The sequence below is a fragment of the Poeciliopsis prolifica genome, unplaced genomic scaffold (genome assembly GCF_027474105.1).
Source record: "Poeciliopsis prolifica strain line A6 unplaced genomic scaffold, Auburn_PproV2 SCAFFOLD030, whole genome shotgun sequence".
Taxonomy (NCBI): domain Eukaryota; kingdom Metazoa; phylum Chordata; class Actinopteri; order Cyprinodontiformes; family Poeciliidae; genus Poeciliopsis; species Poeciliopsis prolifica.
Window position 1 is genome coordinate 1,442,072 of NW_026562405.1, and position 16,866 is coordinate 1,458,937.

Genomic DNA, 16,866 nt, shown 5'->3' on the forward strand with positions numbered 1-16,866 from the left:
GGTTGGGTAGCTTCGTCTCTCTTTTGGCGGAAAGCTTCTGTTCTTAGGCATAAACTGACAGGTGTGTGAATCATCAAAACTGCATGTATTTTTTTCCTTAAATGAAATGCTGCAGTGGGACACAAAAATGTTTATTATATACACATTCACCTACCCTAAAACACACACAAATCATGTTTAAAATACAATTTTTTAAGGCCTGATGAACATTAAAAATAATTTTGGGCAGCCTTAAATAAGTGAGGGTCTGCAAAAAAAATACATGGAAGATTAGTCTTTAGCTCCTGGAGGCAGTGGGATTATCCCAGAGAGTCTAGAGGGGGTCGTGTCAGCTGCACTCATTGACTAAAATCCCCATCTGCAGCACACATATGAAATGCCATGTGCAAATAATCTTTAGACATCTTAGCCAATGTAGAAATACCAGGTAGATGTGGTTTTCCACAAAATGCCAGACAGGGCTTTTGTACATTTGTCAAGCATGTGTGTCTTTGTAGCTCAAGTTACCAAAATCATTTATCCTATGTTCCTTAAAAAAAAGCAACAAAACCAAAGGAATTCATAAAGCAAACTGCTTGGTACATATAAGGTTTTATCAACTAAAATGTCTGTTAACAACAAATACATAGAAAAGTAGGTACATTCTAACTTTTAAGCACAGAAATGTTTCCATCTTTTGCTGCCGATTTTCTGCAGAGAAAATAAATAAATAAAACCTTTTAAGACCATCATCCAATAAAAAGAGGCAAAGTATGTAAGTCATCTTATCAGCGCACAAACAAGTTCTGGCTTGGCAAGCTCAATTAGCTTGTGTTCACTGCAGTGTGCAAGAGACCACTTTCTCAGCACGAGACCCGCATGAACAGAACCAGAGAGAGATGACAGACAAGGCGGACTCACAAAAGCCTGATTGTGATGGACCCTGGAAGGTCTGAAAGAGGAAGGACTTGTGGTCTCTGAGGGTTTGATGTGGCTGATAACAATCTCCCAGCTAAATGAAAATGCAACAAAATCCTATGAAATAATTGCTTCTATTGAAGTCCAAATCCTAAAAAGAGTACGAGAGAAAATGTAGTATTGATAAGTGAGATTTGAATAATAAATTACTGTATTAAAATTGAAAGTAAGCTACACCTAATATGTTGTTTCCTTTTGCATACTTCAGGATTACCAGACAAGACCAGACAGCTTGCAGCTTTCATTTGACCGGAATGCTGTTTAGTTTGGAAGAACAAAAAGATAAATACTGAAGTGTTTGGGCATGACATTTGTAAGTTTTGATTAAACAGTGACAGTATCTCTGAATAATGCTGCAGTGATCCAGTTGATTCCCATCTTTTTTGCAGCACTTTACTGACAGATAAAAACACATGTCTGAGATATGATTTCAATGATAGTCATCCAGTAACGGGATGTATGCCTGCTGGCACGGCATTCTCACAGATGGAATTAGCACCATCTATTGCCAAGTTTATGTTGGATCTATTCCCCATTGCCACTCTTAAATCCCAATGAGGAATAACACTGTGAATGATCCATGTGTAATTGAGATGCTTGGAGACTCAAGTGACTCTTGTCCAGCAATGTCACAACCATGCACAGTACTAAGGGTAATGATGATACACATAATCATGGACCAGCATTACCAGCATAAACACATTTTTATACAACTCCTACAAGGTTCCTGCATTGACAATATATGTGCTAGCCTAAAGCCACTATGAATACATGATAGCTTCTGACCATATGAACCAATAAAACTATGCTATGGTTTGTTTGATCTCCACTCAAACTCTCAATTTGAGATAAAACAGATTGTTCATATATATATAAATATGTCTTCTCTCTACAGACTCGACACAGAAAAAATACATATCTACAAGCAATCTGTTGAAATAGGTCATTATCGCAAAGACGTGCTGTGACTGCACGCCATCCCCAAATCAATACACGAATTGCTATATTTAGAAAGAAGGTCGCAAGGAGGAGTTAACAAAGCTCTACAAGGGATGAAAGACATCAATGTGTCAGTTGTGTGCTAAAGAGATGGCTGCTCACTTTGGATTCAAAAGGCTTCAAGTCGCCTTCTCTAGTGAGAGATGCTCTCTGTGGAGAGCGGAGATTTACCTTGCGGTGGCCAAGTATGCCAGTTAGCTGGAAAGGTAATGTTCAAGGTGATAAGAATGACAACATGAAGAACTAGCTTTAATAAGTAGCATTCCAATTTTTATGAAAATAAACATGCTCACAATTATTTTTTTATTACTTTCACTATTTATTTATTACTTTTACTTTTTTTTCCAAGGATGGCAAAAAAGACTTTAGCAGCACCCAGGTCAGATTACTGACCAGACTTTCAGAGTCAAGCAATGCCTTAAAGAAGTATCTGACAGCATAAATAATATTTCAAGAATATGAATGAATAAGATTTCAAAAAGCAACTCTAAACACCCTGATCTAAGGATCTTCAAGAAAAGATGAGGAACAAAGTCATTGATATCTTTTACTCTGGAAAAGGTCACAATCCATTTTTGTGGCTTTGGAACTTAAGTGAACCCTATTGAGAGGCATTACCTACAAATATATAAAGAAAACTGAACATTGAAGAGCTTTCCCAAGAGTGGCGATCTTACAAAAATTACAAAGAACTCATCCAAAACCTGTCACAAAAGAACAACAGAGATCTCATTTTAGGTTCTGTTCATGAATGAACAATAAGAAAGAGACTGGGTAAAGTTTGCATCCATGGGAGAGTTCACAGACAAAAACCACTGCATGCTCATTCTGTACATCCATGGGTTCTCTCTAGGTCAACACTGTATCATGTTCTTTTGCGTTGTGACTCCCTCCTCTGTCAGTCTTGGCAATTCAGTTCTTTATTCCAGCAGTGTCTCCCTGTGAGGTGCCAAGGTTTGTGTTTTACATTCAACCAAATCCTCACCATTGTGATAACTTTGCACACCGAGGGTGGAAAAAAAAAATCTAAGACAATGGAACAGCAAAATGAAAACGTTCCCGTTAATGGCTGTGACTAATCTTTTCCAGGCAGTTCTTTAAGCCTGTTACTTCAGAGAGAGGACCTACATCCATACTGAGACAGGAGGAAACAGTGTCTTTGGTGTGTGTGTCTAGAAGCTGTTCCATACAAACTATGTTGGTGGGGTGTAATGAAAACACCCTGCACATGAAAATGCACCAATACCCCCGCCCCACTAACGCCCACCTAAAAAGCCAGCATAACTCTGACGAGACCACACAGCATCGAGATGACCACAATAAACCAGAACACTGGTCCCAGCACGAAGCAAGCATTTCCCAGGCATCAATACGCTGCGAGGCCAATCCGGGCTTTGTAGTAAACACAGGCGGGTGGTTAATGTCAAACCGGAGGACCGTGCTACGTGATTCTTCTGTTTAGCCCGTTTGCCGTGTGTCTACTTTAGTACTTGTTATTTCTAATCTGTCTCTCTCTTTGACTTAGAGCATTGTTGATCTGAAGCAGATGGAAAGTAATGGAACAATATTTAAGGAAACAGTAAGTCAAAATAACAATAAAAAAAAAATCTTCACTTCTTATTTGAGGTAATACGCTATGCAGAAGACTTGGACTTGAATTTCTGGATTTTTTAAATCTTTGTGATCAACTCTATCCTGTAAGAATCTATAAACTCAGGATAAAAATAAATCACTTAGATCTGTCGGTAATTAATTCTTTCATATCAACAATAGAAATATAGGTCAATTCCTAAAATAAAGGCATCAGGTAAGTTGTCTATAATTCTGATTTTCCAAAGAGGTACGCTAAATTTACTGTACATATTATAATAAGTACAATATTATATAATGAAAATTTTACACTACAAATTGCCCTGGGATTGTGGGATACTGAATTAAATCAAAAAAAAGGGGGGGGGATTAAAATTTAGCTTGATATAATATAAAAACCATACATCTTTATCTAATTGTAAACAAAAATCGGGACCAAAGATGATGATTCATACAATCCCAGAGTTTTCAAAAATACTGGGATAAATACTTTGAAAAGGACAAAGCAAACTAAATTGTTTTTTTAAAGGATTACTGATGATACTTTCACCACTTTTCTCTTTTTAAACCTTTGTATAAACATATAATCCTTTGAACAATCTGTGGAAAAGAAAGTAAAAATAAAACTCTAAATACCTAAAGGTGTCAAGGAAGAATGAGGAAAGATGGGATGTGGAGAGATTATTCTAACCCACATGCTACTGATGCGTATAATGAGCTAGTAAGAATATTTTCACTGACAAGATAAGGATAAGCCTGGCAGCTTGTACAATCCCTTTCATCTTCCAAGGCATGGGTTGAAAAAAAAAATATCAATACCCTTTGGATGAACCCAGTTTCTTACAAGACTTTAGAGATGCTGAAAGCAGTGTCCAACAGCACCTTTTGTGCCCAGAGCTTAAAAGTACCACAGGAGAACAAAACAGCTCATTATATGGAGTAATATATTTTCTTAGTTGCTGCCCAAGAGGATTAAAAAAGTTTTAACATCTAGAAATTTCAGTAAGCAGTCCATTTAAAAAACTGATCTGTCCCCTGCAGCAATGAAACACCAACCCCCCCCAGGATGAGGCTCCAACTGTTAAACCAGGCCAAGATTGTTTTCTGTGCAGCATCAAGTATGCTCATCCTGCACAATTACAGACTTAATTGAGCACCGTGATTTAAAAAAAGCTAAACCAGTTATTACAATGAGAGTGTGATATCTGAAATGGAAAACAGAACGTGAACCATGAGGTGAAGAGGCAGCAACAGCCACATATTGAGAGCTCATTATTTGGTTTATCACTTTCATGCCACCAAACATCAACAATATTCCATTAACACTTAGTTTACTGTCAACTCCATCTTTACAGCTTGCATTGCAAAGGTGGCAAATTTAAATTCTTTGACATTCAGATTCAACATATTAATTCTCAAAACTGTTCTTAAAATAGATTAATATGGCTACAAAACACATGGCCATTAGAGAATAACTTTATGCTAATGCTAAAATGTTTACTTTTAGAATTTGATTCTTGTTTAGTTTTCCTTAAACAAGAAACAAGGAAACTAGTTGAAGTTTATGGGAATATAAATGGAGCAATAATGGAAAATATTAGTGCAGACATTCAGTTTTCAGGATGACAGCAACCCTAAACGTGCAACCACAATTGTACTCAATGGATTTAGATCAAAGTATGTTTTGTGTTTTAAAATCCAAGTCTAAATTCAGAAATTCAATGCATGGGTCAGTAGATTTGCTGTTCAGATAATCACTGACCAATCGAAAATAAGCTATTTTGCTTAGAAATAGTTTCGAATCTTTCGATTTCTACAAAACTGGTAGAGAAAACAAGCTTGCAACTGTAAAAAGAATTGCTTCAAAAATTGCTTTCACTAAGAAAAAACATGTCTTTTTCTCAAATAATAATAATTATGTGGTACTTTGCAGTGCTGCGTAAAATTATAGTTTGGGGTCATGATGTGTCTAAATGTGAAAATGTTCAATAGGTTGGTTTTTTCAAGGCACTGGAAATAATGACTGATTTAAGTAATGAAATATTCTCCACCTTAATTATCCCACAAGTTAGGAAAGCATGAGTAGTGACCGAGAGAAGAAAACAGAGCAAGGTTCCCAAAGTTGGCACAAGGGGAGAACTTTGCTTATACGGATGTGGCCTTAGAGGCATGTGTTCAATTTCAAACTCAAACACTCCTCAGAAACCTCCCAGCAAGGTTGATGACAGAAAACTCAGCTACATCAGCCCAGTGCTTGGCGTTGACATTAGCCCATGGATTTCTAAACAGCACAGAATTAAATCCCAAAATAAAATAAATACAAATATAAACTGCTTGAGTTGGTTGTTGACTTTGCTCAAACACAGCAGAGGCCCCGCTGGCTGCAGCAACTTTGTGTGGACTCTATCAGCTCACAGGGATTCACTGAGGTCAACAGAGATATTGCCCTTGAATCCAAGGGTGCTCTCAGTTTATTGGTTCTTCCTATTTGGCCTCCTGCAGTGGAGTCGGTTGTTAATTTAAATCTGAGTTTTTATTTGTCTTTGAGAACTGCAAACCAAAAGAAAATAATTTTGATTGCCAAGAAAAATAAATCCACAAAATAAACCTTAGATATTAGATTGATATTGACAAAAACCAAGATTTACAATAAAAGCTTACATACATGTTTAAGTAGTTGGTACCAAGTTGTTGCATCTGATGTGAATTACACCCCATTGAAAACCTCATGATTATTCCACCAAATATTGATTTCTGAGCTCTTTCAGTTACATCTGTCTGACAACTATTACTTTTCCCAGCCCTGTCCAAAGTTATAATTTTGTCTGCCCTGCAACATTTTTGAAAGTTCACTTCAATTTTTTCTCAGTCACATGGAAAAAATAACTATTGTTTGTATGTAGAGAAAAAAGGCTTATATTTCCAAATATGGTGAAAAATGTTTTAGCCTCAAGAACTAAAGAAAGCCCCCTTATTTTTAGTCTGAAAATGTTTTGAAAGGAGCTGTATCAGAAAATATTGCAGATGGCCAAATAATCTGTCTTACAGAGTCAAAACAGCAGGAGTTTAATAACCTGGTATGAGACTGTTTAAAGTGTTGATATTTGTGATGCTTTGGCAAAGATGCGGATGATCTTCACCGTTTATCTGCTGACATGCTGTCAGGCAGTTGGGTAGAAGGCAGTGGAGAGGAAGAGAAAGAGTCTGCTGCTCTTTCTGTGTCTCTGGCTTAGAATCCCCACCCCCAACACTCTGCTCTTTCTTCCCCCATGCTGTTTGTACTCTAATATCTGTCTCCTTTTTCTTGGCTTCAGCAATAAAACTGTTTAATATTTAATCACCTGTAGAACACCAGGAAGACATGTTTGTCTGTGGGTTGTATTGCTTATTTTAGAACCTGTTGTAGCTCTGAACTGACTCCCTGTGAACCTACAAGCACAATAGGTAGTGGTTATATAAAATACTGTTATCACATTGCATCTCATGGGAAACCCAGAAAATATGGGAAAGTAACTAAACAGAAACCTGATAAATAACAGATGTTTTTGTCATGTTTATGTCTTAAATCTGTTCTGCTATTTCTCAGTGACATTAGGGATTTTAGCTGCAGGTAACTAGGTATATGTATGATATGATGAACTGAACATGTATGAATCAAAGTATTGCTTTTCATTTTTAGTTTGGTGTGGAGTGATCAAGGAGCATATTTGAATTCAATGATGTGTAGTCAGGAGAGACAGGTGAGGTCGCCTCAACAGTAATCTTGACGATTGAAATAGGAAACAATCGGAAGTATAAATACTAAAAATGATGAGAGAAAATGAATTTAAATACTTTTCAATAAATTTGTTGATTGGAAATATTATATTTTCGATGGTCAAAATTACTATATTTATGCATTGCCTTTAGAGATACATAACAAAATTGTGGCGGTGAGCCGGTGCAGTGCAGTGCCTCACCTCTGGTGGTGCTGTGTCACAAATAGCTGGTGCCTGCCCATTACTGTCTCCCATTATATAACTATTATAACCATCATACTTGTTTAGTGACACATGTTTTACATATGATGATCTTCTACAGTCTAATCCGTTTAAAGAACGTTTAGTGTTTCTGATCAGCCATAAATCTGCAGTGAAAATGTTTAGAGTGAGACAGGAAGTACCATGTCTCTTTGATAGAGGGCAGTGGTGAGACCTATAAGCACAGCAGTCAACAGGTACTCTTCTTCAATGAAAAGACCAAAAACAGTGTGAAAAATACAAAAATACAGTTGGAATACAACTTCCTTGGCAAGCATTCCCAGTAAAGCTGGCGAAATTTTAACAATGAAAGGAAAATGAGACAAATATTTATTTCATTTTATCTTTTTTTACAAAAGAGTGGTAGAAATATTTGACAAGCTCAATGGACTTAATATTGACCTTGTAAAACCATACACCATAAAAAATTTTTTAAAAACATACACAATTTTTAATTTCAATTCAAAAACAGATCAGTCAAAGAAAAAGAAACAATTTAACAAATTTTCCTTCATATTAAATGTGGCTTTATTGTTGTGCTATATTTTAGCACGAAGCACAATTAAAAGCTTACATTAGTCAAGGTTGAAATTGTATTGAATTGTATATTTGATTTTAGGGGAGTCAGTGTCTCAGCACACAACACTTTGAACTAATTTCAGTCAAGGGTATCGTTTTCCTCTGTTCTCAGTTTTATGACTCTAATCAAAGCCAAAAGCACACAACAAAAGATATCATAATTTTCTAAGTGTTGACTGATTTTTTTTTTTTTAAAACAAGGTCACTGATCCCCAGGAGGGATTCCTCCCTGTAACAGTCTGTCTGATAGTTTTCTATTTTTTATCTAGGCAGATGCTTGAGTAATCAGCCTTTCCTAGCTAAGAAAGATTCCTCTAGAATAAGCTAAGGCATCAAAAAGAGTACACAGAGATATTGGGAAAATTCCCTGGCCTTGTCCCTGGTGAGAAATTGGAGGCCAGTGCAGAAGGATATGTATCCTGTATACTTCTAAAGTCCAGGACAACCTGCTTAAGGCAGATTTATCATTCTAAAAGTCATAAGTTCTCAGAATTGTCAAACTGCTATGCTTTTGTGGATAAACACCAGACAACTGACTGCTATCTATTGGGTTAAGACTGAGATGTGTATAGGTGTTACAGCAAAGAACCAGACCCACAGGTAGATTCCTCACCAAATGCAATGACCAGTAATGTGGAGGAAGGCACAGGGATTATATGAGGTCAAACAGACTGAATCTGAGATGCAAAAGATGGTGTTGGATAATGAGGAATGTGACAGAGGGGCATGTGGAGTAGAGCCTAACATGTGCAGAAACATCTGGAAAACGTTTACAGGCTTAAAGGCCATGATCTCTGAGTTCGGCAAGATTCAAAGAAATCGCAGGACACATTATCACTTTGACGGATGATGGATATGCTGTGAAAAATAGAATGAAAAGTATATGTATCAGTATACTTTATGTAGTCAATTTACAGAAGACCAATAAATCTTGTGAGGCTGTTCAACTTTAAATTAATATTCATGTGAGCAAAAGACATACAGAACGAAAAACCTTCTGCAGAAACTGGAATCCTACTGAACCATGTGAAGACTTGCTCATTGGTGTGCCTTTAACTCAGGCAACATAAGTAATAAAACATAAGAGAAGTGAACACATTACAATGGAAAAAAAAAGTCACTGCATGATTTAAAATAGTGTAAAATAGAATCTGGTGCAACTTAAAAGGAGGAGCATCTGCTTCAACAAGCAAAGTTATGCTTTTGTTTCCTGTTTTCAAAGAGTCCCGTAACTATTATAATGATTGATATCTTCATTGAATCGTTGATTAGCATGTAAGCTTTTTGCAGGTGACAGATAAGGGGTTAAACTAGCCAGCAAAATTTTAGTTGCACCCTCCTGTGCATCCTTAGTAGGTGGTGAAAAGGATGGGTTTTGGAAGTTAGTGATGTAGGTACTAGGATTGGTGTAGTGATTTTACAAATATGCTCCCCCATTTTCCACAGAAACACTAAGATGAAACATGAAAGTCAGTTTACAGATACAGTGGTTTTTCATTGTGAATAACAATTTGCCATTCATTTGCTTAATTGGTGGAGGATGTTTTCAGATATTTTGCACCAGAGAATGAAATAAAAAGTCTACACAAATTAGCAATAAATCTTTTCAAAATTTATTAATAACTCAATTTCTTACTGAGAGCTTTATGAACAAACTGACACCTCTTTGAGCTTCTATGCTTACATCCTATATTTCTTACAGGCCAAAGAGGCTGTATTGAATACACATCACATCACTCGAGCTAAATGAAAAGATTAGTAATGGAAATCAAAAGATGTTGCCGATGATGCAGCTAATAAGTTGTGTTAGTTGTGCTGCCATTTAACAAGCAAATGTTGCCGTAATGAATATCTGCTCAGGCTCTAATTTGTATTCCTTATGCTTAACTCTGACTCTTCCAACAGCAGTTGAGCAAGCCATCTATCAACAAGAGTAAGTGTGCCTCTTACTTATCATGTTGTCTGAATGCTTAGGGTGTTTAAAAAGTGTTTACATTACAGTCTTGTTCTCCTCTGTTGCTGCTTTGGTCTTGCTGTTACTGAACCTCAATGCAAATGTTTTTTTTATCTGCTTACACAATACACAATGCAATGAACAGCCTGGTAGGGGTGTGTTTGTTTGGGTTTTCTTTGTGTCTTATTCCAGCATGAAAGGCAGACATCAGTGGGGTTGTTCCCCACTTGCACTGTTAGTAAATTAGTGTTGCCATTAAAGACAGCAGTGGCAGGGGAAATGAAAGCAGTGGCGTGAATTTGTCTGTGCGACACTGATTTCCATCCTTAAACTCTCTCCAGACCAGGAAGCTGCAATAATTGGGATTCTGACAGTATGTTATGGGGATTCATTTCCTGCTTTTGCCTGCTCCCTCCTCCCTATTCTTTCTCATGTAATCACGTCTCCTTCCTATGCACTAGATACCCCTAACTCGTCTCATCAATGGCCACATTTTATTTGAGAATTTAAGAATTTTCTCTTTACCCAATTGCTTTGTTGCAACAACAGGGATCTTACAATTATTTATTTTACTTTAATATGTTCATTTTGCAATATTCATAATTATGAGGAGAGGAATTTGTCCAAACAAAAATAAAAGATAAAATCTTTGTTAGCCAAGTTTTCTTTATGTTAGATAACATTATCTTACTCAAAGAGGCCATAGCCATCATAAAATAATTTTCTGTGAAAATATAAATTTTGTGTACATGTCTGAAGTAACATTCATATGAGAAATACTCAGTTTTATGAATAGACGCTGACCAAAAGCTGCACCATCAAAACTACAGAAGGGCCACAGATTTGGAGATGCCCCTGTAAGACTTATCGAAATCTTCAGATGTATCTGTGTTTCCTGCTTATTACATATCGGCTTTGGGAACAAAGTATTCATGTCAAAAAAATGACACATAAAATCAGAGTTTTTAAATTTCACCTGTCAGTGGTGATAATGTTATGTATGATCAGTGTGGGTGTAAATATGTCAACTTAACAAAAGTTAATCTAATAATCTCTACCTTTAAAGTCATGTTCACCTCTCTATGCCGGCCTCGCAATATGAGCGTATTGTGCTATGCAAACTTATCTTTAGCTCCTCTCAACTAGATCCTGGAAAGCTAAGCAAACAATACCATATTTGTCGCTGTGCTTTCCCCACAGCCTCTCACACCTTGCAACCAAGAAATGAATCAAATTGTTATCTCTGTGACAGTTTATCTGCTTCCAAACTTTTATTGCTCAATAACATGAGGCACACTCCCACAGTTGAGACCCCTAAACTCACAATAGCATGGGGTTAGATGATCAGATTACATTGAAAGACACACATGGGCATTGTTAAGGGAGTTTGCAATTCCACCCATGAACATGGCTCTCGTTGTGCCCCAATGAGGGGAATGCTTTTCAATCTGGAGAAACCGGCAAGGGCAAAGAAAACCCGATGTGACACTGTGGTGAACCATCTCCTCAAGACTCTGAGGGGAAATTAGATCTGTCTTTTTAGGACTGTCTCTGCTGAAAGGCCTTTGCATGGTTCCTTGCATTCACTGCAGTTCTTATAAAGGAAACTTAATCTCACTTGTAAGACAATTACAGAGAATAAGACCTTTGCAATTTGCTGTAAGCACCACCTTATGCTGTCAATATTTTGACAGATTTCTTGACAGCATAATTATTTGTCAGAATCCCTGCCAGCAGTTTAATTGTTACATGCGTAATTACATGTTTAGTTGGAAAGATGTTGGAAGAGAGCGTTTGTTGTACAAAACAGTGTCTTGATTCCTCTGTGAGTTGGTGGGGCAGCCTAATTCCATAATGAAAGAGGATATCTTACAAACCCTTTGATGGCACTTCTCGTAAATCAATTCATTACCCCATAATATTGGCAGGCAAAGCACATCTTTCACAGATCAATTTATTATCCAACCTCTTGCAGCTGAAAGGCAGTGGTTGACCACAGCTTCAAAAGCTGATATCAGTTTTCTGTCTTTAGGAAGCTGACTGGAGAGCAGACAAGCTATGCCTTCCATCAAAAAGAGGTTTCTAACAATGGAGAAACCACCAGAATAATATCAGTGTTACTGTGTTGTATTTTATTTCAATAAACTTCACAATCATTTATCCTGAGATTTAGAACAATTGCGTGGTGTAAAAAAATATTCTGCATCACATTTTGCATAAGAGATTTTATGTTCCTATTTAAAGCTTTCATATTCAGTTACTACATTAAATGTTCAAAACGGGCAATAATGATAAAATGTTATTTTCAAGTACTTAATTTTTGTGCTTTGAAATTGTTCACTTCTTTTTTTGTTTTATGGTTTTGTAGACCATAAAACAGTCAAATTGCACTGACTGTATTATGAAGTGACCTCATCTCTTATATATTTCGATTTAGTTATATCCTTCATAGCACACTAATTGATGGACTAGAAAAGTTGATGGGATTATCCAGTACTGTGCTAGATTAGTTAAGGTCTTATTTGGCGAGCCAGAATTACTTTGTACCATTTGCAATTTGCAAATCTGAGCAAATACAGATGAATTTCTCACAGCTCCATTCTTGGGCTACTTTCACTTAATATGTGTTTTGGTGTTATTTTCATACTGTATTTCTTTTTTTTAATACAACTGTTATTATTTCTCTTTATTTTTCTTTTTAGGGATTCTAAACACCCTTGTTTTAAAATGGTGTTATACAAATAAACTTGTGTGACCAAGTCTGAAACATGTAAGGTAAGTAGAAACCTCTGTCTTTAAATTGACCACATTCACAATTAATTTTATATATAAAAAATAAAAAAATAAAATAATAATAAAAAAACCCATTATGAATGCTTTATGCACTTCCTAGCTATTTTCAAGTGCTTTTCACTGGCCTATGATCCATAAGAAGATGCTTGTGTCAGCCCTTATTAGTAGTCATTGAGCTTGCCTAGCGGTGTTTGTAAGGCTGCACCCATCCCGTTTCCCTCCCAGCATACAGACTCCAGGGAAGTGCTGTAATTACAGCCTCACATATGAGAGGCAGGAATAAACCGATCAGAAGCACAGGTGGGTGGTTTGAGGTTCTTGGACGGATCAGCATGACTCCAGGCTGCAAGCTATGCATGTCGTGCTGCGTCGAGTGATCAAGATCTCTAACAACAATGGCCAAATACCACCTGCCAGACTATGGATAGGGCATGGTGCAGGTAAATGTTGGGTGCATCGATGTTTTGAAAAGCTTGATCAATTCTCCTTTGAGCGATTCCAATTTACAGAAATGTGGCCAGTTTTGGAAAAAAAGAGAAAAATCTCTTTGTCCTGTTAAATAAGTAGAGGCATTTTGACAAATTAAATGTCTTTTTTTCTGTCTTTTTTCTGTCTGTTTTGTTGATGATGAGAAAGGACATATTGGTGAAAAACAGAACAGAAAATGGGTAATTTTATTATTTTGAAAGAAATATATTTTTTTGAGTTAAAAAATTATATATATGTAGTTTGACTAAGGTGAAAATAATTATTTAATTACATATTAAAATTTAGTAGTTTTAACTGCTCATTTTACACTATCAGAAAAAAATCCCAATCACGTCCATCTAATTTGGTCATGGCCAGGAAGCATTATTTCCACAAAACCTTTAAGAATAATCAAAATAAGTCATATTCCAGAACACTTGAATTAGAAAATAAATAGGGGCTCAATGTACCTGTTATAGAAATGTGATGATGGCTTCAGTTAAACTCTCCATAAAATGTATACCTTTCCTTAATTCTGTTATGAATGACCTTATAGCACTATTGTATTTTACTGAAAATAATCTTTCAATAATGTATAATGAACTACCACACATAGTCATTGTATAAATAAAATCCTTGTGTGGTGGGATTACTCCGTTAAAATCACAGTGATTCGTTGGGCTTAAAAGGATAATAACTTAAAAAAAAATAAAACATACCTCTACAAACGGTTCCATTTTCCACAGCCTCATTCCCGGCTTTGCACATACAGCGCCCAATGGGTACCATCCATTCTCCATCACCATTGCAGTAAAGCTTTATGGGAACATCCACCTCTTCTGCGTTAGGGATGCAAACACCCCTTGCAGCCACCAGTGAAGTGCTCTCTGCTCCAGACAGAGTCTCCTGGAACAGTGCCCCATTAGTGATGATTCGAGGACACTTTCTGTAGAAGACCCGGACTGCGATGAGTGACATGCAGCCTCCATAGTCCTGGAAGGCCAAGTAAAAGCCGTTTTTCGACACAGGCCCAAAGCTTCGCACCTCCGTATTAATCTTCATCACTCTTCCTCCAAGGTCCACCTGGGAGAAGCTCTCATCTGCCGCAATGGTGTCAACCTTGATCCAGGGGTTTTCCATCCATGCTGGAGATGTTCTGGTGGCTGTGTCAGAATCTGATTCATAGTAATATAGATTAAATGTTTCTTTACAGGAGCCTGGGACATTCGGGATGCTACTGCAGTCCCTAACAGAGAATTTCATCTCCACGTGGATCCGCTGTGCACCGCGACGTCTGACGTATTTTGTCCGTACCCAGTTGTTCTGATTGCTGTCGAAAACATTACAGACTTGGTATGTCCTGATGGTGTTCATGTGTTCATCGTAGCCGCTCACCTCCTCCCACTGTGGAAGGGCACAGAAAAACAGCAGATAAATATTTTTCTTGTGGTTAAGTTGGACTGTAGCACTAAACTTGTGGAAAACAAACAGTGCTCTATAATTGAGGGAAACAGTTATTCTGATAAATTTAATTAAGTCTAATTGAGTATTAAAACATTAGCTGGGTTGCATGTTTCTTATAAATGTAAACTGTCTTAAAGTATCGGCAATGCAATTTCTCTAGTGATTAGCAAGTATGTTTTCATAAAATTTTTTTAATAAAGCTGATTACTGCCACTAATCAGCTTACAGTAATATTATGATCAAATTGATTACATGGCGATGACAGCTAAACATCCTCTGAAAACTCAATCTGCAAGGATGCATTTGATACTTTTAAAAGATTAAGTGAGAAGCAGCTTTTTCAATCTAAAATTTCCAATCAGAACTGAGTGCATCCAATATAGCACTAAGTGGTGGAGTGAGCTGTTTTTTTTTTCTTACAAATTTATGTTTTTACTTGGAATTTTTTTCATACAAATTCTTTATCAGTGTCATGTAAGGTTGCAAATTCCTGCAAGCCATAATCAGCAAACTTTTATAAATTGTTTAAATATAACACAGACAATAAATCATAATTTATGTAGAATTTATGTTGTATGAGTTTTTCTTTTAGAACTGAATGCAGGTGTTCGATGCTATTCTAAAGAACTTTCCTATGTTGATGCACTTGCAAAGAATATTCCAGAAAATATTCCTTTCTTATATTCTTTACTTGTAAAGAATATTCCGGAGAATATTCTTCATTCAAGAGAATAAAGAATATTCTCTTGCATAAAGAGAATGTTGAAGAGAATATACACCTTGCCATTTTGAGTTCACACTTTGACTATCCTGTTGAGATGAAACCTCTGTCTGGGCCATGGATCAGAACAGCTTTAAATGCTGTGCTCTCCAACCACCACTGCAGGTCATGACCTCTACCTAAGCATTTCAGCCAAGTGAAAAGAAAAAAAAAATTCTGTTCTCATCCACCGAACAACTTTGCATTTGTACTGCAGACTACTTTCTCTCCCCCCTTCACTCTTCACTTCACAGCTGATATAATTTCTCAAATTAGTGCCCACTTAGTGAGGACTTTGACAGATTTTGACGGGCTGGGAGAAGAAAGTCACCCCTCTTGTTACAAACGCGCATTCTATCAAACACTTTGACTAATTAGAACAGCTTTAGTTCTTAAATCCCATGTCCCTCTTAATTATGGCTACTGTGATGCTTGGTTTGACCTAGACCTTTACAACAGCCAGGCAAAACACAGATATCTAATGCAACATTAGTAAATAAAGTTTTTTTTTTTTTTTTTTTTTTGTTCTTTGCCAAATTTAAGTCTTTTTACCTGGCAAGTACAACTTAAAATAATGACAAAATATTAATCATTTTTAAAGCTGCCTTTCAATTGAGATACCCGATATACACAATATAAAGAAAGAAGAGTATTTAGAAAAACTGCTGAGCAAAACAATTTGAATTTTCACATGTTTAAAAATAGCTGTCTCCTTAGGGTCATCACTGCGGTGCTCAGGACAAAGGCATGGTTGCATGTTTATTTTGCCAGTTTAGAATATTGGAGTTTAAGGGTAAGATAGTCTTTTACCCACTACTGACAGACATCATCGTCACAGGTCATGAGCAGCCATTGACCTTCCTACTTGTTGAAGAGCAGTGGGGAAGCTGTGGGCCAATTAAATGGGAGCAGACAGGCTGTTCTGATGAGCACAGAGCGTTGAACAATCGTAGTTTAATAAAATGAATGTGAAGACAGGTGGGGGTGGCTACTAATGAGGGATGCAGGAGAGGGGAAACTCTAGAAAAAAAAAGTGTTGGCAGTAATATGGGGGGAAGGGTTGAGTTGAACAAAAAAAAAGAGACCCCAAACAAAATGTGTTTTGATGAAGGGCCTCCTTTTGTCCTGTCATGGCCTTTTTGCCCTCCTTTCATCACAGCTAGTGGAGGGAAGCAAATGGGGCATAATAAGAGCCTAACGATCAAGCACAGAGTGTGAAATTAGAAGAAACGTCTTCATTTTCACAGCTTTTTTACCCTGGCTCTAATCAAGAGGGCTCTAAA

At 36.8% G+C, this 16,866-nt stretch overlaps 1 protein-coding gene across 3 annotated transcripts in view; it reads right to left on the reverse strand.

Annotated features, from left to right (window-relative positions):
* ephb2b (eph receptor B2b) overlaps nucleotides 1–16,866 on the reverse strand; it is a 122,221-nt gene that overhangs the window by 51,981 nt on the left and 53,374 nt on the right. For all 3 annotated transcript variants that reach the window (XM_055050198.1, XM_055050199.1, XM_055050197.1), the window contains exon 3: nucleotides 14,079–14,763. In XM_055050198.1, the coding sequence (XP_054906173.1) occupies nucleotides 14,079–14,763 (685 nt within the window). The remainder of the gene's footprint in view (nucleotides 1–14,078; nucleotides 14,764–16,866) is intronic.